Source organism: Dendropsophus ebraccatus, chromosome 5, assembly GCF_027789765.1.
Source record: "Dendropsophus ebraccatus isolate aDenEbr1 chromosome 5, aDenEbr1.pat, whole genome shotgun sequence".
NCBI lineage: Eukaryota > Metazoa > Chordata > Amphibia > Anura > Hylidae > Dendropsophus > Dendropsophus ebraccatus.
Window position 1 is genome coordinate 123,860,887 of NC_091458.1, and position 24,298 is coordinate 123,885,184.

General features: G+C 39.1%; 1 protein-coding gene across 4 annotated transcripts in view; it reads left to right on the forward strand.

Moving 5' to 3' along the window:
- The window catches only part of AUTS2 (activator of transcription and developmental regulator AUTS2), a 1,036,368-nt gene that overhangs the window by 942,154 nt on the left and 69,916 nt on the right, over positions 1-24,298 (forward strand). For all 4 annotated transcript variants that reach the window (XM_069971174.1, XM_069971176.1, XM_069971175.1 and 1 more), the window contains exon 6: positions 19,999-20,047. In XM_069971174.1, coding sequence (XP_069827275.1) covers positions 19,999-20,047 — 49 coding nt within the window. The remainder of the gene's footprint in view (positions 1-19,998; positions 20,048-24,298) is intronic.

Here is a 24,298-nt window from a genome sequence, read left to right on the forward strand (position 1 = left end):
GCATGCATAGCCTGAGAGGAACGTTTGTCTCCTGAGTTTACCTTGAAAGATGAGGCACAGAAAATGAGAACTGAGGAAACATAGGAAAATCTGCTTTATTATTGTACTTTCTGCTCATTATCTGTACAGAAACTGTTAAAAGGAACACATGGTAACTTACCGGTAAACTTCCATATAACTCACATTATATCAGTATATATCACTGTGCTTACAGGTAAGGGTATAGGAGACAGCCACTTAAAGAGGCACTATTATGTGATTGGCCACTTTATAGTAAAATTATTTTGTGTGTAGTATAAGTATATTTAAATTACTTACTGCAGATCCCTGTGTACCTCATAGACCTACAATCAGACTACAAGCTGGGCTGTCCTGCTCCGTGGAGAGTCTTTCCATAAGATGGCCGACATGGAGGAGCATGTGACCATGCCCTGCCTCCAGTGTACTCCATAGGCATATACACGCTTAACGGTGGAAAGGTGGGGGCAGGGCATGGTCACATTTAGGTGTAGGTTTTAGACAGCTTCATAAATCTGGGCTAGTGTATCGGGTTTGTCTGGTGTGTTTTTTTTCCCCATGGTTTGGAATAAAGATAAACTTAAGGTTAACTTGTTGTTTACTTATGTAAACCATTCTAATACTAGGCTTAGAGGCTCAGTGGGTGAACTTAGTGACATACATATTCACACTATATATACTGTAAAAGGCTTTCAAAGAGTAGTACTGCCCACTGGGCTCCTAAGCCTAGTATTAGAATGGGTATACATAAATATATAGGTAAACTCCAATTATTATTATTATTTTTTTTAACAATATTCCAATTTACTCTACTGCCCCTACTCTATAACATACTGCCTGCAGACTGGGCTGCATTTTCATTATCACAGGTTTGCTTTAAGATCCTATTTCCTAGTTAAACATCTAGTGCCATCACATCACATCAACTAGATAGAATATTTATCCTGATCGGCCATAGGAAGTGAAGTGGAAAAACGTTGAGTCTCATAAAGAATGGGATATAATAGCAAGAATATGGTCAGTTCTTGAAGTTGATGAGTTGGAAACAGGTACATTGGTATAAGGGAATGGATCTGAGTGACTGTGACAAGAACCCAGTTCTGACCATCTCCAAAGGGGCAGGTATTATTGGGTGTTCCCTGTAGGCAGTAGTTAAAGGGGTTGTCCAGCGAAAATCTTTTTCTGTCCAATCATCTGGGGTCAGAAAGTTATATAGATTTGTAAGTTACTTCTATTAAAAAATCTCAAGTCTTCCCATACTTATAAGCTACTATATGTCCTGCAGGAAATGTTTTATTTTCAGTCTGACACAGTGCTCTCTGCTGACATCTCTGGCCAAGACAGGAACTGTCCAGAGCAGGAGAAGTTTTCTATGGGGATTCATAGAAAACCGAGACAGAGTTCCTGTCTCGACCAGAGATGTCAGCAGAGAGCACTGTGACAGACTGAAACTAAAACATTTCATGCAGGACATATAGTAGCTTATAAGTATGGAAAGACTTAAGGAAACCTGTCATCCGGGACACGGGCGCAGAGCCCCACCGACCCCCCTTTAGAGCCCAGGATACTTACCCTTTCCTGCAAGTCCCGCTTCTGGAGACGGTCCCAGGGAAGATATCCCCGTCGGAAGTGGTGCACGCATGCTGCAGAGATGAGTCCGATGCCCACAGAGAATGACGGCTCCATTCATTCTATATGGGCATTGGACTCATCTCTGCTGATTAGCATACAGGGCGTGCTCAGCTTTGGGCGCTGATATCTCTGTCCCGGGACCGGTTCCAGAAGCGAGACTTGCAGGAAATGGTAAGTATCCGGGACTGCACCGGGGGGTCGGGCGGGCTCTGCGCCAGCGTCCCGGGTGACAGGTTACCTTTAAGATTTTTTAATAGAAGTAGATTACAAGTCTATATAATTTTCTGATATCAGTTGATTTGAAAGAAAAAGATTTCCGCTGGATAACCCCTTTAATATCTATCTAAAGTGGTCCAAGAAATGACAGCCAGTGATCTGGTAACATGGTCAAGGGCAGGCTCACTGATGTACATAGGGAGTGAAAAATTGATTGTCTGATCCCACAGAAGAACTTGTGTAGCACAACTTGCTAATGTTGGCCATGATTGGTGTACACAATGCATCACAGCTTGTTGCTTAATGGCAGACTAGTCAGGGTGCCCATACTGACCTCTTTAAGCTGAAAGCGCCAGAGACTGATATTTTAAAATTAGAACTGGACCATGGAACAATGGAAGACATCTAATCGAGTGGGATGAGCTAAACAAATAAGATGCACAGAGGTCTTATGGGATCTATATCACAATCGACCAGAGCTGTTTTGGTGGCATGAAGGAATCCTTCACAATTACCTTCAGAATGCATGTGAAGCCTATCATGCCAAACACTGTGCATATATCGCTGCTCTAATTGTGAAAAAAGTGCATTTAATCCTTGTTTGTAAGAGTCAAAGGGGCATGTAAGTGCCAATGCTCTACTCCAGTCTTTGTGCCATGCTCCAACGTCCACCCCAGCGTCATTGATTGACAAGCAGGGCATGCACACACAGGGTTTCAAAAGGAGGTTGGAGAGCCTTGCAATTAGCAGCAGACAATTGTGCACCCTAAGAGATGTTAGGGCTCTATTTCACAGAGCGATAATTGTCTGAATCCGCCGGAAATGATCATTAGCTGATCTTTGCTTTAAGCCCAAACTTAAAATTATCGGCCGCTGACTGTGCATCGCTACATGTAACAGCGACTTGCGGCTGGCGGCTGACGATTCTGCAAACAGTAGACTTACCTATCCACGTTTCTGTTCTCCTCCTGCACTCCTCCTGGGTTCCGCCAATCACTGCTCAGGCTCATTTACACTATTCATCAGGCCCCCATTGGCCCAAATAATAGGACCCTTACAGACCAGAGCAGGGCAATGGCACTGATACACTCTTTGGGGGAGATTTATCAAAGGGTGTAAAATTTAGACTGGTGCAAACTACCCACAGCAACCAATCACAACTCAGCTTTAGGCAGTGCTGAAAGGAAAGAGGAGCTGTGATTGGTTGCTGTGGGCAGTTTGCACCAGTCTAAATTTTACACCCTTTGATAAATTCTCTTTTACAAACAAGGATCAAATGCACTTTTCCCACATGTGGAGTGGAGTTAAACGTGGCTTTACTAATACAGAGGCCACAGGTTCCCTTTAAGCATATGGTTTAATGTTATGGCTAATCTGTGCCTATCCACTAGAAAAAATATTCAGCTAGTGCAGTTCTTTCTAGTATGTTCTATCATTATATAGTTATCATATTGAAGCACCCCTTTTTTATATGAAAGGGGAACTCATGGGATTTCAAGACAAAGGGACTTCAGTTCCAGCTTCTGCAATCCCTTTTGCTTCTTTGTGGTTACCATCTGCTCACATCTTTTCGCTAACAGCATTATTTTTTTCTTCTGCATTAACATTCTGAATTTCCATAAAAGTTCTGACATCCATATTTAAGAGGTCATTGCATGTTGCGACTGCATTTCTATGTCTGTTACCCTTAGGCTCAGTCTTACCTTTGAATGTAAGTGTGATAATAATTTACAGAACACTAGTGTCGCTTGTAAAAACATGAGCAATAAATGTGTCATTCACAGACCAAAGGTGTGCTATGTGCCAAAACTCTTTAAAACATGGTCCTTTTCTATTTTAAATAATGGCAGTGGAGTGTACAGTTTGTATTTCTACATTTGGTGGATAAACCTGTGCCTTCTAGATAAATCTAAAGTCTTTGCTTTAATCTTCCATTGGCCACACATCCCCTACTGCAAGGGGAGATGTATGGCCCACAGCAGATTATTTTTTGACATTTCAGAATTGAGCGATCAGCAGGCAACTAATTGCTGACTCCATTGCACAGGACAAGAGATGAGTGAATCTTTTAAAAATTCAGTTTGCAATTTTGTTTCCGTAGAATTCACAAACCTAACCTTAACAAATTTATACTCACCTGTCTGCAATCCCCTGGTGTCCTCTTCTGTGTCTCCAGCCGCCTCCAGCCCCCTCAATTACTGACTGAGGGAGAGCACTGGGGCCAGTTACTGGCTGAGTGGGTTGGCACTCTTGTGTCTCGAGAATGACAGTCCACTCAGCCAATCACTGGTTGCGGCACTGTCCTTCAGATAGTGATTGCCTGAGCGGGCTGGCAGCAGCTGAAGACTAGAGTTGATCGAACCTCAGGAAATCCTAGGTTCGATCGAACTCAAACATTCAAGAACATTTGATTGCTAATGCCTTCCCAGTCCGTTGGGAAAGAGGAGACTGCCCAGGAACCAAGGAATTCCAAGCGGTACCCGGGCACTCTCCTCCTTCCCCATGGACGGGAAAGGCATCAGCAATCAAATGCGGCAGGGTTTCTATCAACTCTACTGAAGACATGGAATTTAGCAAAACTTTGCTTTGTCAACAAATTTGCTGCAAATCCAGCTCTGTTGGATTCGATTCACCCATCTCTACACAGGATGATATCTGACTTGATTTGATAGATAAATATCCTGTGTAATAGGGTATTTAGGGAATATTGACTTGCGTGGATCTGCTGCAGATTTTTTTACAACTGCTTTGCAGCCAATCTGCAACTGGTCCCAAAATTCTATATAGCAGATCCACAACATAAAATCTGCAGCATAAGATCTGCGGTGAGTTCGGTATACGTGAATGTAGCCCTTGAAGGATTTTCTTACTTATTGATAAGTGCGGCCACTAGTATTAATTGTAATACGATAACAAACAAAGCTATACTCACAAGTTAAATCCCCCAGTGCCGTTCCAGTTCTCCCTTCCGACTGCAGCAATAACTTGCCCATGTAACCACATCACCACTGCAGCCGGTCATTGACGTCATGGGCCCTAGGCCAGAGATTTGCTGCATTGGTTTTGTGGGTATAAGGGCAGATCATATGTAGTCACTGGAAGCAGTGGATGATCGACAATTTTTACCATATTTCTTAATAAATTGGAAAACCTCTTTAAGATTAACAAAGAGTGTTACCCAGTAACATGTTCTTTTTAAGGCGACTCTGTACCCACAATCTGACCCCCTAAACCACTTCTTCCATCAGTTAGTGTTTTTAATCCAAGATCTGTCCTGGGGTCCGTTCGGCTGCTGATACAGTTATTGTCCTAAAAACAACTTTTAAACTTGCAGCCCTGTGTCAAACTGTTGTGGCCTTGAGTGTCTGTGCCCTAGGTCTGTGACGCCCCTTTGTCCTCCCCCCACCCTCTTCATCAGTAACACCCCCAGGCAGGATTTCTCCTAATCACCCCCTGTCTGAACACTGCACATGTGCCTTAATGATCCAACACATGTGCAGTGTTCAGACAAGTGATGAATAGGAGAAACCCTGTCAAGGGGCATGTATAATGATGAGGAGGGCGGGGAAGAGGGATGAAGAGGCGTTGCAGGCATGTGGCACGGACACTCTAGGCCATAACAATTTGACACAGGGATGCAAATTTTAAAGTTGTTTTTTAGGACAATAACTGCATCACCTGCCGAATGGACCCCAGGACAGATCTTCGATTAAAAGCAGCCATCCAAAGGCACAAGTGGTTTGGGGGGGACAGATTGTGGTACAGTCACTTTAAAATGTATCAATTTCTTTTCTTTTCTTTTTTTCTGTGCGTAATTTCTGTGGGTAATTTCAACGTATCGCTACAAGGTATGGATATTTTTTGTACAAGCTTTCTACAAGTTTGCTGTCATAAATCCATAGCATTGAATAATAAAAATGTGCCATCATTAGAGGGCTTAGTGCTTTGTCTACTCAACTCTACTTGAAATTTGTCTTCAGCAACTAAGCACCCCCTAATGGTAGCCACAGCCAGGCAGGATTTTATTATGTAAATGTGTGAAGGGAAGCAGGGTATTTGAACTTGTGCAAGTTAAAACGTGACATTATTTTCTTCTATTTTTTCAATTCACTGCTTCTTGCAAGGTTCAGCCACAAAATATTTAAGATTTTAAATAATTTTTTTTTTTTTGCTACCATCCCAGAATTTGTAAATGCACTTCTTAAGCTCCGTCCATGGGGTTTGAATATGTATTTCTCATAATGTTATATTTATATCAGCTACCCTGCTAATAAATGAATCATGCACAGTACATCCATGTCACCACAGGACCCCGGGCACTGCAATTGAGCATGTTCTTTTATTTCATGGGAGCTATAAAACTGAAAATAATGGTTAACCATAGAACGACAGACTTTTTTTTTTTTTTACACAATGAGCTGTTTTCATATTAAACAATAGCAAACCCCAGACAAATTACAATAAAAAACCAATAAATTTCCTTACACTTCCTTTCAATCATCCTGGTGTTGTACAAAAGCTCATAATCCTGCGACAATAATGAGCACCCACCCACTGGTTACTCTTTAGCTCGGAATCCTTAGTCATTTCTCCTCTCATCTTTTTTTATACCCAGACATCCGAATGCCACCCCTTCTCTCATCTCTCCCCCCCTCCCCCATACTTGCTATGGGCGATGATTGACAGATTAATATATGTCTCGCTACGTGTCTTAGAAATCAAAAGCAAGGTGCTGTCAGAATCGCTTGTCAGGAAATGAGATTAGGTGCACTTGTCATTTGCTGAGGATTGCAGTCTTTCCGAGATAAGGTTGCATTTAATGAGTGTAAAAAGCCTCCTTGTGAAAAAAGGTGGGAGGGAGATTTCATGGAGAAACGGAATTATCATTTTTTTTTCCTGGTGTCAGCCGAGAGCTTTATCATATGAGTTGATACTGTGGCACCCTGGTAGCCACTGATAATGGCCCTGGGACTATTGCACCACTTCTGTATCTTTGCAGCTTCAAATGTGATGACTTGTTACCTACTTTTAACGCTTGCGGGAGTTAAAAACTAGAATCCCAATGGGATCAGCCAGAGCGTAAAGATAATAGAACAGATCTCTAGGAGCTAGATATTATGGATAGTCTGTAAAATGTTCATTTTCCCAGACGATTAGTGGGTAGCACTTACTTCACAGATACGGCTAATGATACTCAGATCAATAATATGGTGGACGAGAAAATGATCTCTTTGCTTTTTGAGTTGAACAAGGCGATCTCTGGCTATACGCTGTGTCTCGGATTGAAGTGGAAGTGTAGTGGTTAAAGAAGAGTCATTCCTTCAGACATGTTCATTGTCTGTGTGACTTTAATGGTTGGCTAAGCATCTTGTGAAATTGAGTGTAGCTCAGGAACCAACATAACACAGGGGATGACCATTGCTCCTTTAATGCTTTGACATACAGACTAGAAGTACAAGAACACTATCTTTCATATGATCCCATCAGATTAAATATTTAGAGAGTTAGCTTTGTGCAGAGCCATAGACTGCACTTCCTGGAACCTCTTTAAAGATGTATACTGGGTGTAGTAATGGGTGGCAACTTTGCATTCTATTGTATGCAAATAAATCCTGCTATATCTTTTAAGTACTATTAGGCTATGTTCACACAACGTCAAAGAAAAAAGGCGTCCGCTTTTCCTATTTAAAAAGACGTCCGTTATTAACTGACTGCAATGCATTGAAGTCAATTGAATGACGGACGTCCAATGCACACAATGTATAAAATGACGGAATAATGATCATATCAATTATTTTCAGACGTCTTTTGCAAACAGCGGAAGTTATTTTTAAGTTGTTCATATACAGTTTTTCTTTTTTTTCACCGTTCTTTCTCTGTTTTTACTATTAAATTCAATGGACTTTTCAATTAAAGACACAGCCAAAGGTCAATTATTCCTTCTAAACTAAAATAATGTACCAGCAGCTGTTATTACACTGACAGGCAGTCAATCCTCAAAAAAAACATAGGACATTTTGGAGCAGTATCTGTCGCTTCTGCACTGCTAACAATGGCATAAACTTTACTTTGAACCGCCGCGGTCCTAGGTGCCGCCTGTAGTCCGGGACCGTGGCTATTAGCGGGCACGGTCCGATCAATTAATTAAATTTTTAGATTCAGCTGTCAAAGTTGATAGCTGCATCTGAATCCTTCTTGCAAGCCTCATTCCTGGTGTCCAGTGGGGGATCCCCCCCCCCCCCCCCGCCCGCGCGTTGTCGCGGAGGAGTGATCCCCGTGTCCCTACCCCTCTGGGGATTACGCTGTAATGGCGCTGATCCTGGCTCGGCACTCGATTGTTTTCGGCTGCAGCAGTTATACAAAAGTTATACATGTTAATATTGTTGTAATCGTAACAACTTGTACGGCATAAAAAAAATAAAATAAATAAAAGAAATGCAATTTTTTTTTCCCCATTTTCACCACACATTTAATTTTTTTTTTTAAATTCAGCCTGCCATTACAAGTAGTGGTGCAAAAAAAAAGGGGGCTCATGTGGGTCTCTAGGTAAAAAAATACAAGTGCTATGGCTTTTAAGCACAAGGAGGAAAAAACTAAAATGCAAAAATTTAAATTGGCCCAGTCCTCTAAGGGTTAAAGTGTGCTTGTTATCTGCTATTATGGAGACACATAGGTATATATTGTATATACAAAACAGTAGGAAAAAAATAATAATAATATATATATATATATATATATATATATATATATATATATATATATATATATATATAATTTTTTAAGTATTATTAATTTTTTTTTAATTATGCATTTTCATAATTTTTTAAAAGCATGGCTGATTAACATTTTAACATTTCGTATGTGGTTGCATTGAACATATTGATGTACTGGCAAATGAATCTACACTGCAAATAGTTCTAAAATATTGAGTAAAGTTAAGGATCATGTATGACCAAAAATGGAATCCTAGTTTTGGCTGGAGATTGCAAATCCATCTTTCTCAGGGACCTAGACTAAACCTAAGCCATCATGCATAAAGCATATAGACTGGGCATTAAAGTGTTATTACAACAATACCCCTTATTAGGAACAAATAGTTACAGGAGGCATACATTAGCCAAATATAAAAAAATACAGTAATAAAAACCTGTACTTTTCATACAGAAGACCATGTACAGGTACAAATACTTATGAAGCTGTGGTTCACCAATACATATACATAAGAATATACAATATATGGACAGGCTTGAGAACCTCTTCTCAATCAATAAATTCAAGTTTTTGTTTATTTGTTTTGTTTTTGGTTATTCCACCACACTGACACAGGTGTATAAAATGGTTGGTTATAAAGAGCTCAATGAATTCCAGCATGGTACCATAATAAAACACCACCTCGGTAACAAGTCACTTTTTTTCCTTTCTAGAACTTTCAAAGTCAGCTGTGACTGGCATTATTGAAAGTGGAAGCAATGTCAAACTGAGGTATCTAGGGCCACCAGAGGATATGATCCTGAGGGCCCCCCAAAGAAGAACCAGTGAGAAACAACTTGTCAGTGCAAGTGTAGGTTCTAAAGCTGGGGGCCTACCGGATAATCCTCCGATCCCCTGGTGGGCCAGTCCGACACTGAGTGGAAGCATTTAGAAACCACAGAAACTCAGCCACAGAGTGGGGACCAAATAAAGTTAGAGAGTAAGGTCACCAAGTGCTGAGACGCATAGAGCATGACAGTCACCAACACTGCTGACTCCAAACCTCATCTGGCATTAAAACTGAGCACTGGAAGCTTCATGGCATGGGTTCTCTCGGCCAAGCAGCTGCATGCGAACCTTACATGACCAAGCAGTATGGCAAGCATTGGATGGAGTAGTATAAAGCACGCGGCCACTGGACCTTAGAGCAGGGTAAACATTTCGTGGAATAATAAGTCATATTTCTCTATCCAAAAATCTGATCGACAAGTCTGAGTTTTAGCGAATGCCATAAGAGGATTACCTGCCTGACTGCTGTGGGACACCTAAATAGAGATAATTCTATAGGATTGTTTTAGGGGCACAGTTGGGTGAGTTTGGTGTGGTTAAACCTGACTAGCCCAGTCCCATTGAACAGCTATGAACAAGAACAGATATAATGAGCCAAGCCCTCTCATCCAACATCAGTGTCTGACCGCACAAATGCTCTCTTGGAACGAATAGAAGAGATGAACGTAATGAAGCAGTGCGAATCGTGCTGTCAATTCACTTCGTTTTGCAAAGCGAATTCCTGCTGATTTGTTAAGAATATTCGCGAAAAAATAATATGGCAACTGCACATGCTGTCTGGAGCATCACTGGGCGGGAGAAAGGGATTAACCATAATCCCCTACCCCCGTCCAATCAGCTGCAGGCTCCTCTGTGATGTCAGCACCTCTACCTCCCCCTCTATATAAGGAGGTTCGTGAACGGAGGAGGCCAGTCGGCTTTGTGTGGAGGAGAGAACAGGATGGCAGCAGGTAGTTACAGCAGAGCAGGGAGAGACTAACAGAGCGATATCGGGGCAGAGAGGAGAGGAATGGAGGAAATTTGACTGGCTGATTGACATTTCTTTTAAATTGTGATTTTCCGATTTTTACCCTTTTACAAGAACATGCGTTAACAAATTTGCCCTTTTTTTTACTAGTCCCAGTATTGTAGTTACTAGAGTTTTGCCTGTTTTAGTGAAATTTGTTATGATTCGATTCGCGACTCTTAACGAGTTTGACCGAAAATTCGCGAAAAAGCCGGGCTCGTTCCCCAGTCTGCTCCTCCTCCCGCATGGTCCTGCGTGTGCATCCCCGTCTCCTAGGGAGCGCGCGTGCCGACTCTGCTTAAACTAAACGGGCCAGTGCAATTGGGTGTGCACATAATCACCTGCCTATAAAGCTGCACCTGTGCTCACATTCCCTGTTGGAGCCTCTACATGCTTCCCATTAGTGTGTGGCCCAGCTCGCCTCTATCCAGCCTGAGTATCCTGCCCCTGTATCCTGCCTGTAAATTCCTGCCCGTGTATCCTGCCTAGTAGTTCCAGCCATTCCTGGTTCCTGCCATCTGACTGCTGTCTCAGTTCCAGCCGAGCCTCCTGCTGAGTTCCAGTCTATCTGCCTACTACTCTCCAGCTGCACCTCGCTGCCACCACTAGCAAGCCAGGGCAGGGGTAGCGACCTGGGGGTCGCCTGCCGCAGCAAATCCATCCTGCCTTGCAGCCCCTTAGACTCCCTGGTGTGGCTTACGTCATCGCTAGTGGTGGCACAGGGGAACAACAACTTCCAGCATTACAACTGATTTCCGGCTGCTTCGCTCATCTCTAATGAATAGGTATAAATTCCCACAGACACACTTCAAAATCTCTTAAGTCTTGCCAGAAAGGTAAAAGCTGCTGTAACTGCAGAGGGCATGGCCAATGCCATATAGATGCCTATTGATTTGGAATGGGATACCCTAAAAGCTCCTGTAGGAGTAATGTGTAGGGGTCACAGGACTTTTGTCCATACAGTGCACATACAGGGGGGGATTTATCAAACATGGTGTAAAGTGAAACTGTCTCAGTTGCCCCTAGCAACCAATCAGATTCCACCTTTCATTCCTCACAGACTCTTTGGAAAATGAAAGGTGGAATCTGATTGGTTGCTAGGGACAACTGAGCCAATTCTACTTTACACCTTGTTTGATAAATCTCCCCCATTGTCTTTAAAACTTTCTGGTCTGACAGATCTTTAAGCTCTGAGAATGGAGCGGCCATGTGTTTTTGTGGTACACTGTCCATTCTGCTAAAAAATTAATTCCCAAACAACACTATCCCAGGCTGGGAACTTTAATGGGGTAGAGGTGTACATTGTCTCTCCTCTAACCACCTCTCAGCCCCATTGACAACAGAGACACTACTAGTCAACTACTCCTAGTGATTCATCCACCCCTAGTGATTACCTGCTGACATCATAAAACCCCTTTAGGATACTTTCTGCTACGCTTATAACACTGAAATAATGCATAGCATACAGAGTCTCACCTCCCTTTAACACTGTCTGAATGAATTTATTGCAAAAGCAGCCTCCATTGTAAGCTAATGTGACAGGCAGTTCATTCTTCTAACAATTACTTCCATGCCCAATGCTGCTCTCACATCCATATTCTGCTGCATTACACTCCACATGCATCGCTTTTACTGAAATCTATCTATCTATCAATTATCTACCTATCTATCTATCTATCTATCTATCTATCTATCTATCTATCAATTATCTATCTATCTATCTATCTATCTATCTATCTATCTATCTATCACATCTATCTATCTATCTATCTATCTATCTATCTATCTATCTATCTATCCATCAGTTATCTATCTATCTATCTATCTATCACATCTATCTACCTATCTATCTATCTATCTCCTATCTATCTATCTATCTATCTATCTATCTATTATCTACCTATTTATCTATCTATTTATCTATCTATCAATTATCTATATATCTATCACATCTATCTATCTATCTATCTATCTATCTATCTATCTATCAATTATCTATCTATCTATCTATCTATCTATCTATCTATCACATCTATCTATCTATCTATCTATCTATCTATCTATCTATCTATCTATCTATCTATCTATCTATCACATCTATTTACCTACCTATCTATCTATCTATCTATCTCCTATCTATCTATCTATCTATCTATCTATCTATCTATCTATTATCTACCTAGTTATCTATCTATCTATTTATCTATCAATTATCTATATATCTATCACATCTATCTATCTATCTATCTATCAATTATCTATCTATCTATCTATCTATCTATCTATCACATCTATCTATCTATCCATCAGTTATCTATCTATCTATCTATCTATCAATTAATTATCTATCTATTATCTATCTATCTATCTATCTATCTATCACATCTATCTATCTATCCATCAGTTATCTATCTATCTATCTATCTATCTATCTATCTATCTATCTATCACATCTATCTATCTATCTATCTATCTATCTATCTATCTATCTATCTATCTATCACATCTATCTACCTACCTATCTATCTCCTATCTATCTATCTATCTATCTATCTATCTATCTATCTATCTATTATCTACCTATTTATCTATCTATTTATCTATCTATCAATTATCTATATATCTATCACATCTATCTATCTACCTACCTATTATCTATCTATCTATCTATCAATCAATTATCTACCTATTTATCTATCTATCTATCTATTTATCTATCTATGTATCTATCTATCTATCTATCTATCTATCTATCTATCTATCTATCTATCTATTATCTATATATCTATCACATCTATCTATCTATCTATCTATCTATCACATCTATCTATCTATCTATCTATCTAGCATTCACGCTTGAAAATGGTGACAGAGAGTCACTGAAACGTTGCGTTTGGAGTGTTGCACTATGAATTGACTGAATAAACACAGCTTATTGAGCTTTTTCACTACGCTGGAGTGCTGTGGATTCTCTGCATATCTATCTATCTATCTATCTATCTATCTATCTATCTATCTAATCTATCTATCTATCTATCTATCTATCTATCTATCTATCTATCAATCAATTATCTACCTATTTTATCTATCTATCTATCTATCTATCTATCAATTATCTACCTATTTTATCTATCTATCTATCTATCTATCAATTATCTATATATCTATCACATCTATCTATCTATCTATCTATCTATCTATCTATCTATCTATCTATCTATCTATCACATCTATCTATCTATCTATCTATCTATCAATTATCTACCTATTTTATCTATCTATCTATCTATCTATCTATCTATCTATCTATCTATCTATCTATCTACCTATTTTATCTATCTATCTATCAATCAATCAATTATCTATCTATCACATCTATCTATCTATCTACCTACCTATTATCTATCTATCTCTCTATCATCTATCTCCCCGCCTGCCTATCTCTCTCTCTATCTTATTACCTATCAGAATCACCATGAAGGAAGATTTACGTCACGACATCTATTTTGTTACAAGATCAGATATTTTTCATTATAACAATGGACTACTGTATATAAACCTGGGAAATACAAGAATGACAGTGTAAACCTAGAGAATCAGCTATACCACATTGTAGAACTGTCATCTCCTCTATGGATTTTCCAGGATACAATTTGTCCTAATTCCCTGTAAATCTCCAGTGCCATGTAGAGAGATCTTTCTATACTGGGAAGGAAATAGTTAAAAGAGAATGCTAAAGAGGGCGAAAAGGCTGGATTGAATGCAGCGCACACGACTGTGATTTTTAACACCGTCAGTGCTAAACAAAGAGCTGATAAATTGCAATTCTTTTCCTCACTGAATTGTGAACCTGACATCCCAGATTCTCTATCTTATAGCAATCAAATATTAAATGCCTCCTATATCAGATTAAGCTGAAATCCTCAGCCTTGTGTTGTTTGTGAACTGGAAAGGGTTAAAGCGACATTCTAATGCACAAAACACCCCCACCCAATGCTTTCCCAGTTGACGGCTTTGAATTTTTAACCCCATTATCACCAGAGTGCGCAACTCTGAATTGAAACTCTTCTCTCCATTAATTTTCCATGAGGCGATTCATTCTCATTCACGTCTTAGGCTATGTTCACACAACGTCCTGAAACGGTTTAAAAGACGTCACTTATTGCATCATTAATATGCTTGACTAAAATGCATTGACGTCTATGGAATAACGGACGTCTTTTTCACACATTGTATTGAATGGCGGACATCTTTCGAGGCGGACGCATCCAATACAGTGCGAAAAAGCCGTCCGTTATTCCCTAGACTTCAATGCATTTTAGTCAAGCATATTAAAAATGATGCAATAACGGATGACTTTTTAAACCACAAAAAAAGCGGAAGCTTTTTTTCCCCCTTTTTTTGGACGTTGTTTGAACACAGCCATAAATACAGACAAGCTCATATTTATGAACCTTGGTGTCCTTTGACTCCTGCTGATGCAAATCAACCTTATACACTGTCAAGGGTATAGGGAGATCCCATACAGGTTCCTAATACTATAATAACCCTCCTTAGAGGTGGGATCACTGCAGAAGAAGAAGAAGGGGATGATGAAGTAGGGTGAGGAGATGTGAAAGCGGCATAGAGAAGAAGAAGGTGGCTCAATGATTGTCAGGTTGATGGAGGAAGTCAGAGGAGGGGCAGGCCCAGCCTGTGGGATGTCCCCAGCTCTGGAATGCAGTCTATGAATAAGCACTTGTATTCAGCCTGGAAATACAGAGAGACACACACATAGAAAGAACCTAGTGTGACTGCTGCAGCTGAGCAAGGATCTATCTGTGTGAGCACAGGACTACCAGAAGAAGAAGAAGAGGAGGAAGAAGAGGAGGAAGAAGAGAAGAAGAGGAGGCTTCCCACTGAATGACTGGAGGATTGCACCTAATCCAGGGAATACATCTCTATCTGTCACCCTGTGCTGGGATTTGTGCCCTGGAAGGATCTATTCCAATGGAATTTACTTGATGCCCTGACTTAGAGCAGTGGAGGAGCTGCTCTCCCTCACAGGGGGTGTCCCAGGATTGTGAGGAGCTGCAGGGTGAGGGATCAGCAGTGTGAGTCGGAGGAGGAGCAGCAGGCAGGGGAAGGAGGGAGGGAGGGGAAGCTGCTGCTGCTGCTGCTGCTACTGCTGTCTGTCTGCTGAAGGGGGATCAGGAGCTGGCGGGCACATGGCTGCTTCCTTTGTCCTGCTGCTGCTGCAGCTGCTGTGATTCTTCTGTGTGTAGCATTAACCCTTGGACGTGCGGTGCAGGCAGCACCCAGGATCTGGAGCTCATCATCATCATCATCCCTCTTACTTTTCTCCCTATACCTACATATATACCTATCTAATATTCTATATACTCAGCATCCTACCTATTCTCCCTGCCCTGGATGTCTGGATGTATCTTCAATGGCTGCAAGGAATCCCTGCTCCCATGGATTATTACTGCCAGGGTAATCTAGTGTATTGTTTACGTGGAGAGAGAAGCTGAAGTCCAATCTGGATCGTAGTCTGTGGATGAATCAGTGGCCAGGTACCGTATCAGTCCTTGTCTCCCATCACACTCACTACAGCCAGGGTATACTAGCTGTCATTGTCAGCAGGTTGGCTTGTTGTTATTGTTTACCTCCAGGGTGGCACCTCTATGGCATGGCACCTCTATGGCATGGCACTACTGGCTGAGAGGGGGATCAGGGGGGCAACTAAATCCATGAGAGGTGATGAGGAATGACAGTCTTACAATCTGGGGTCTATTATCCTAGGAGCTGGCAAGAGAAGAAAGGAGATGTGGTTAGGCTATGTGTGTGTGGAAGGGTGAAATATTTCTAGATAGACAAAACAGAAGATAAAGCACACAATGTAACAATAATACCAAGTACCAGCTCTATATGCTACTATGACCTATGATACCGAGCGCTTACAACAATGCATATCCTCTTTTTTTTTTTTTTTTTTTTACTATTGTTTATTTACCTTTTACGCTTTACTTTTTATTGTATTTATTTATATAAATTTTTTGTTGTTGCTTTGTTTTATGTTTCCCCATCAGGCTCTTTTGTGTGTTCCATTGTAGTACCCCCCTTCCCGGAAGACAATATGTTGTAAAGATTGCTTTGATCTAGGTCCCAACTGGGCAGGGAAGGCAGAATGTAGCTAAGCAGCTAGGCAGCTGCCCTCTGTATCCCTGACTGCCCTCCTTAACATCTCCCACTCCTCTGCCCTCCGCCAGCTATTTATATCCACCACAGGCTCTCTTCCTGTGAAAATGCTGTGAATGGCAAGACTTTTATTAGGAATGTATATATATATATATATATATATATATATATATATATATATTCGCTATCGGTATCCTTTGTCTTAAAAGGGCCAACACATTGTACACCCCTGCTTAAAAAAGAGCATTAATAGCAGTAAATGGGATATATAATAGGCAACACAGTGATTGGCATAGCTCAGTTTTAAGATATGTGACCTCAACGCTATGTACATTTACGCAGAATATATATATATATATATATATATATATATATATATATATATATATATATATAAATATATAGTGTGTGTGTGTGTGGTGCTTTTTGGGTCATGGAAGGTCAACGTTTGCCTTCAATGATATATTTGCCAACAATGGATGGAAAATCGTGCTTCTATAGGACTATACAAGCTGCTTTTTATGCTGATGTGTAATAATGTTGCGATTTATAAAGGATAACGTGTAGGAAGCGCCTTCTATTCATTATTTGTCACTGTAAATCGGTCGCTTTTTTTTTTTTCCTGCTGAAAACTCATTAAACTTATTATGATGATGATGAAAAGTTCTGGAAGAACAATGGTGAATAAAACGAGGATCCCCCTAGTCCCTGATTGTGTTAAGGAGTCTCATTTTGGCTATATGAATTTGAGGTTGTCAATGTAGCCATTAATATCATCTGACAGCGGAAGAATAGTCACAATCAGTTCAACAACTGTGATTTGCATGGGCTGTAGTCTGAGAGAGGAGAGCTCAACATTGATAGAATAACAATATCAGGAAAATTATTTCTTTTTCTTAAATGTCAGAAACCAAAATAAGCGGAAGAAAGGCGACTTCCGATTGTGGCTATAGCATGGAGAATTGGAACCTACTGTACTGTAAAACAATGGTTTGAGAGATGATATGAAGTGATCTGACTAAATACTTAGAAATATATTATTCTCCGTGGATCATGTAAGAGATGCGTGTTTTTAGTTAACGGTAAAGATAATTGTGGACTGTAATATTCACGCGTCCCATAGGTTTGAATTGTGACACTACGTTCCGATCAGTGGACGTCAACCCTGTGGCATTCAGTTAATAAGGATTAATTGCATAATAAAAATATTATTGGCATGGTGCAACTCATCAAATAATATGTGCTAAACTTGGTTTCATATACTTATTTTTTTTTCCTTTTCCCATGAAATAATTAAGTGGTGGAGTCTATTTATATTGCTTTATATTAATATCCGGATTATAGAAATACACACAGTCATGTAAATGAACAGTTTTCTGGGTTAGTTCTAGAATCTTTTGCCATTACATTAATTCATCTTGGGTCTAAATCACAGAAATATTGTAAGAATAAAATTTGCTTAAGACGTACACAGTATTTCTGTTGTTTATCATAGCCTTCTTTCTATCTATCTATCTATCTATCTATCTATCTATCTATCTATTATCTATCTATCTATCTATCTATCTATCTATCTATCTATCTATCAAACATCTATCTATCTATCTATTATCTATCTATCTATCTATCTATCTATCTATCTATCTATCTATCTATCAAACATCTATCTATCAAACATCTATCAAACATCTATCTATCTCCTATCTATCTATCTATCTATCTATCTATCTATCTATCTATCTATCTATCTATCTGTCATCTATCTATATCTAGCTATCTATCTATTATCTATCTATTATTTCAACAAATCAAATTATTATAGGAATCCCAGCTATGTAAAGCATAAAATGCGTATAGTATGTTTTGGATTTACATGTAGTTACATAGTATGAAGTCACCCTTTCAGGTATCCAAACTAGTTATCGGACATACTCGTATTTACTTGTTTGTATTTAACATGAATCTGTGACTTTTCTTTTTTATTAGCAAACAAGATGAAATTGTGCCAATCTTGGCAAGAAATCCGTGTACACAAATTTACTAACTCAAATATTTGCTTGGCCTATTGAAAACCACTTACTGACCGTCTTAATATTACAGCACGCATAGACCAGTAGATATTTTGCACAGACACATTACTACATAGAGGATGCTCAGGTATACAGTGTAGATCTGAATAATTGTTACCCCTAATATTCTTGTTAGGTCTGCAGCAGTGTATGGGTGGACGGGAAATTAATATGAAGATCAATAATATTATTGCATGTTAGGTAAAATAAAATAAATAAATAAAAAAAATTGTCTCACATCACAATGCAAAAATCATTCAGGTCTTGTGAATTTCCTTTGGCCAGGAACACCATGCACAGCATTTTCAGCACCTTGTTGGCAGTCTTATCCTGCACTGTTTGTGGTCAGGTCACTAACCTTTGACCTTCAGGAGTTCAGAGCACGTCAGAACGGCGGATGGGATGATGTCAGCCATCGTTTGCAGTTGTGAACTTATATTGTTTTCAGTATACTCTATAGATTGTTATTTTTCTAGCCTTTGTTTGCGCCACTGATATACACAAGTAAGAAATGGTACGCATTTATCCGACCCGTAAACACAGGGAACATTATTAGTAAATGAGCATCTTACATCTAGCACAAATCCCATAGGAAACCCCTTTCTCTTCGAAAGTTAGAAGATAGACGCCTTTGAGAGTTTAATATATTTATGCATTTACTTTGGAAGTACTATGTTTAAATTTCTTGGAACTGTTCTGGATCTATTCAGAATATATGTACATACATATATATATATATATATATATATATATATAGTTTTACAATATATATATTATTTTAAACACTATGTTAATATATATATATATATATATATATATATATATATATATATATATATATTTCACTCTCTTACACAATAGTAACTGGAGACTGGCATAAGCACTGTAGGTTAAAAAACGTCCCAGTGTATCAGAAATGTGCTGAGCCAAAAGAGACAGGATGATTAAAAATAATGTGTCTATGAAACCACAACACCGCTGCACTACTTGAGCTGTATCACATTTGGTAACACAGCACATCAAGAAAGTGCATGAGGCTGGAAACAACATCATTTGGCCTAGGTGTGGAAGAAAAAAAAAGCTTTATATAATATGTAGCTAAATAGCACCATCTAGTGGAATTGTATTCACTATTGCAACATTATATTCCTTCTCACTTTGTTGCGCCAAATGTATACTGTCTATTTTGCAGAAAGCATATTATTACTTATAGATGTTTGATTGTAGCGTCTTTAGGAAGGGCGCTGTTCATCATTTTAAATTCACTGCTATGTTTGTAGATGACAAATGCTGCCATGTATCAGAGAAACAAATGACTGAATCTGTTTTGTATTTTAGGTCTCGGACGCCAGTTCTGAGAAATTCTTTAGCACCGTCCCAAATAATGGTAAGTTGTGTCACATGTTTTCTTTTATTATCCATCTTCTTTGGTTCAATTACTGTTAAAAAAAAAAATTGCCTGGTTTGAGTAAACTGTTAAGTAGGAAATGAGATGAGATAGAATATCATATATGTACCCTTGTTTGTTAAAGGAATTGTATTGTATTTTAGACACCCTTGTTATAGGACATGCCAGATCAGAGGCATGGGGAGAAATTTACGTATGAAAGGGTCTTACGGAGGAAGCGTGCTTGCTAAACTGATATTATTTTATTGTGGCGTAAAGGCTGAAACCTGTATAAATTGGTGGTATCATCAGTCTCTTTGATTTCCGATCTGCATAATGTTGAGCCGCAAATTACGGCGCACTGATTCTCTGAAGAATTTTTTAGTATAAGCTGGTGTCCGCTCTTGTACATCGACCTGTATGACCAGCAAAGGAAACACAAATAGAGATGCTTAGAAACACTTATGATTTTGTGTATGAAAAATCAAACGTTTTATATGGTTTTCACTTGTAATCTTTTATGTTATTTGGGCAATTTAGCATCTACTCGACTATTTACTGCCGAGAACTGGTCTTCTGCCTAAAGTGCATCATGGTCGTTTACCGTTATAATGTAGAATAGCATTAAATTGCCCGAAATAAAGTAATATTACGGTATACAGTGTAGAATCGCTGCATTGATTCTTTAGGGAAGTGGAGGAAAAGAGCAGTGAAAGAGGAGGTGGCCCAGTCAATCGACATTCCTACCTGATGGTTTGTTTCTGGGGCGAAGAGCCCACTTCACCAAGAATGAGGCATGATTGATGAAGAGGATGGCTCGTTTCTTCCCCCTCTGTTCTCTTTTATTCTCTCGACCACATTTCCCATATTTCTGTTTGTGTTTACTTACGGGGTTTGATTTGTGGCATCTATTTGGTTCTGAATAAGCATCCTTGACAGCAAGACTTTCTTGTGAGGCTCTCTTCTGTTGTGATTTAGTTCCCTTGAAAGGATTAAAGCCTCTTTGTGTATTCTAAAATCAACATCAGCTCTTCTAGGCTTTGCTTGGGAATCCATGTCTAAATAGGCTTTTTAATGGATGGTAGATTATTCTTTTGGCCTCTATTTCCATGAAAATGGACCTATTCTTCTCCCTTCACGAGTCCCCCCTTTTCGCCATATGCTAATTCATACTGGTATTGGGAATCAAGTCATTGCTCAATACGGAACCCAGGTGCTGAAAAAACTAGGCTGTCTGGTATTTATTTTCAGGGCTGGCGTAGAAAGGCCTAAGGGAAGGCCTTTTGTTGTTTTTTTTTGTGGTGGGGGGGTGGTGGATTAGTTCTCTAAACATTAAGTATAAGACAACTTGAAAGAAGATCCTCTTGGTTCTTGGATAATGTCACTAAAACAGGTGCAAGACCTCTGGTGTATGTGTGTGTTAGTCTAGTACGGTTTTGGCTGCAGTATGTTTAGCGACTGGGTGGATAGGTGGTTGACAAGGCTGTCAAGAAGCTGTCAGTTTGATGAACATCATGTTTCAATTTTTAAACAAAGCAGGTTCGCCTGTGTTTAACAGTCGAGGCTCCTTTACGCATTATGTAGTGTTACTTGCCAAAAGCAAAGAAAACGCTGAAAGGAAGGTCAATTTTCTCTTCTCTGAACCATATCTATATTCTTGAGAGCCCCAATTCACACAGCAGTCCGATTGTACAAGGTTTGTAAATGGGATTTAGACATCGATATCCAATTAGAACAATACATTATGTATGATTAATGAGATTTCCTAGATTAGCAGTTTAACACTCTTTAATCCCAGAGAATCCGTAGTCTAGATAATTGGTGTATCAGCATTTCTTAACTTCTCCTTGTATACAACGATCCGTACAATGTCAACATGTATGGGGGCGATTTCTTTAATACTTAGAATTGCGTAGGAATGATTCATAGAATAATCATTGCAAGTAATTGGCAATTAGTTCTTTACAATTTGTTACATGACAATTGTTTGTAATCTACTAAAGCTAAACACTAATATGCCGAATGTGAATTAAGATAAGGTTTTGTTTGTTTACTGAAAATAAAAATTGGGTTCATGTAATAAAAATTGTCTTTTGGATGCTGGGGTGTAGCTAGAGAGGAGGACTGGTGGGAGTTGTGTCCTGGGTGATAGGGGGGTTGGGGTGGTGGGCAAACCTACATGTAGGGCTCGGACAGAAAAGTGAATTTTTGCCCAATATTAATCGAAAGCTAGTTGAGACTTGACATCATTGTCAGTGTTTCAGAATGTTTCCCAATTTGTAAGCATTATATATCACATCACAATTACTGTACATTGCTATTTGTTGTTATATATGTTCAGAACGTTTGCATCACATAACGTTTTATATGTCCCAAAAATTTTTTGTTGGAAGCAGCAGCATAAAATGCAATTGTCTGAAAGTGCTTCACGTCGTTTGGGCCTGTACATACCGAATTATGACATATTGCTCTAGAAATAGTTTCCATTTTGTACGGTTTGGTAAGCTTGGACCTTGATCAGTTCAATAATTCGCTAAGGCTATGTTCCCAATATAGGAACGTGTGGTTATTTAGCGGGGCAACGATCATGACATTACTGTCTATATATGAACTTCAGTTCTTATGTCTAAAAAATGATATTCTTATATTGATGGTAAAAAAAAAGAAAATAACATTTATGTGAAGTAAAAATTTTCGGAAAAAAAAATGGTAGATTTAGAGAATATTTATGTATTTGGGGTTCATGTAAGAATTTGTAAATCTGTATACAGTAGATCTTTTTTACGGAGTTCTAAAGAACAGGGCTTCTGACTTTCTGAGTTTGTTATGGTTTACATGAATGGCCATTGTGTCATAGAATGACATCTGTGCATGACACATTACCTGTGTGTGTACGATGAGACTCAAGTTGTGTCTGTAGTCAGATGAGCTGTCAGACAAGTAGTCAGAAATAATGAATAGCAAAGTAGGACTTATCCTCAGCCAAGAAAAATAATGAAATTCTACCGTAGGAATTGGAAGTTGATTAGTTCCTTGGCTTAAAATTGGTTTAGCCCTTATTATTAATCATGTCATAGAAGAACTGTGGTATGGGTATGGGTGGTCTGTCTACAGATATCTTTTACTAGGTCAGGGGTGATTTTCTATCCCCCAGCCACAAGGATGAATTGAAAACTTCCTAACAGCAGGAGGTCTATTTATCCTTCCTCTGGATCAACAAAACAACCTAAATCTAGGATGGATTGGTGGGGGTTGACTCTTTGTTTAAGCTTAACTATATGAGTATGTTAATATGAATCCCTGGAAATAGCAACTCGCGATGATGGTTGATGGCAGTTTTTCAAATCCATGTAAAATGTTTTTGCGGAAGATGTATGTTTATTTAAATAGGTTTTCTTTTTTTGTTGCTTCACAATCTGGATTCCATTCAGCCAGTTACCATTCCAATTAACTAACAATTATTTAACATTAACAGTAATTACAGACGCCAGTTAAGCGCCTACAGATGTCAACTGTTAGCTTTGTACCTAATCACTCAATGAAATGGAGAAAGTTCAACAAACATCAATTAGCCAAGCAATTAGTATGACTTAGGAAAGAACATGCTATCATGTGTGAGCTGATTCAATTTATTTTATTTTGGCAGTAAAGCACACAGTTACAGACAAGCAGCAATACGTTCTTGAGATAAGATAAAGCTGTATTGTTCAGCTGTTTACACAAGACTTCTGTCCTCTTTCTTTTTTTTTTCTATCCACTATCCTAGACAAATATATTTTGCCGTGGAGGTCGTCAGCCTAATGAAGGGTAATTGTATTTGCTGTTTGATAAGTACAACATTGTCCTTTTGAGAGCAGAGTCCAAGCATAATGGGACAAGGTTAGGTCAGATAGGGATAGTGACATGACAAGGTGTTAGCTTCACATGCCAGACTGTTCCGACCCTTTTTATAGAAAAGATCCTCTTGCCCCGTAGGTCAGCAGGCGAGAATGTTAATAACCTTTGCCCTATTTGCTGAAGTCTCTACGTAGTTGATAAATGGTCAGCTGAATTTCAATCAATATACATTCATTTGGAAGGAGATACCAGAGCGTGAATTAACCTTTGATGTTTATCCAGTACATCTGTACAAATTTTAAATATGTTGGGCTGTTTAATAGGAGAAACTATTTAGAGGAAAGAGGAAAACTCATCCGGAAACATTGCTACGAAACTGCTAACACTGCTAGAATCCTACGCAGGTGCTATTCA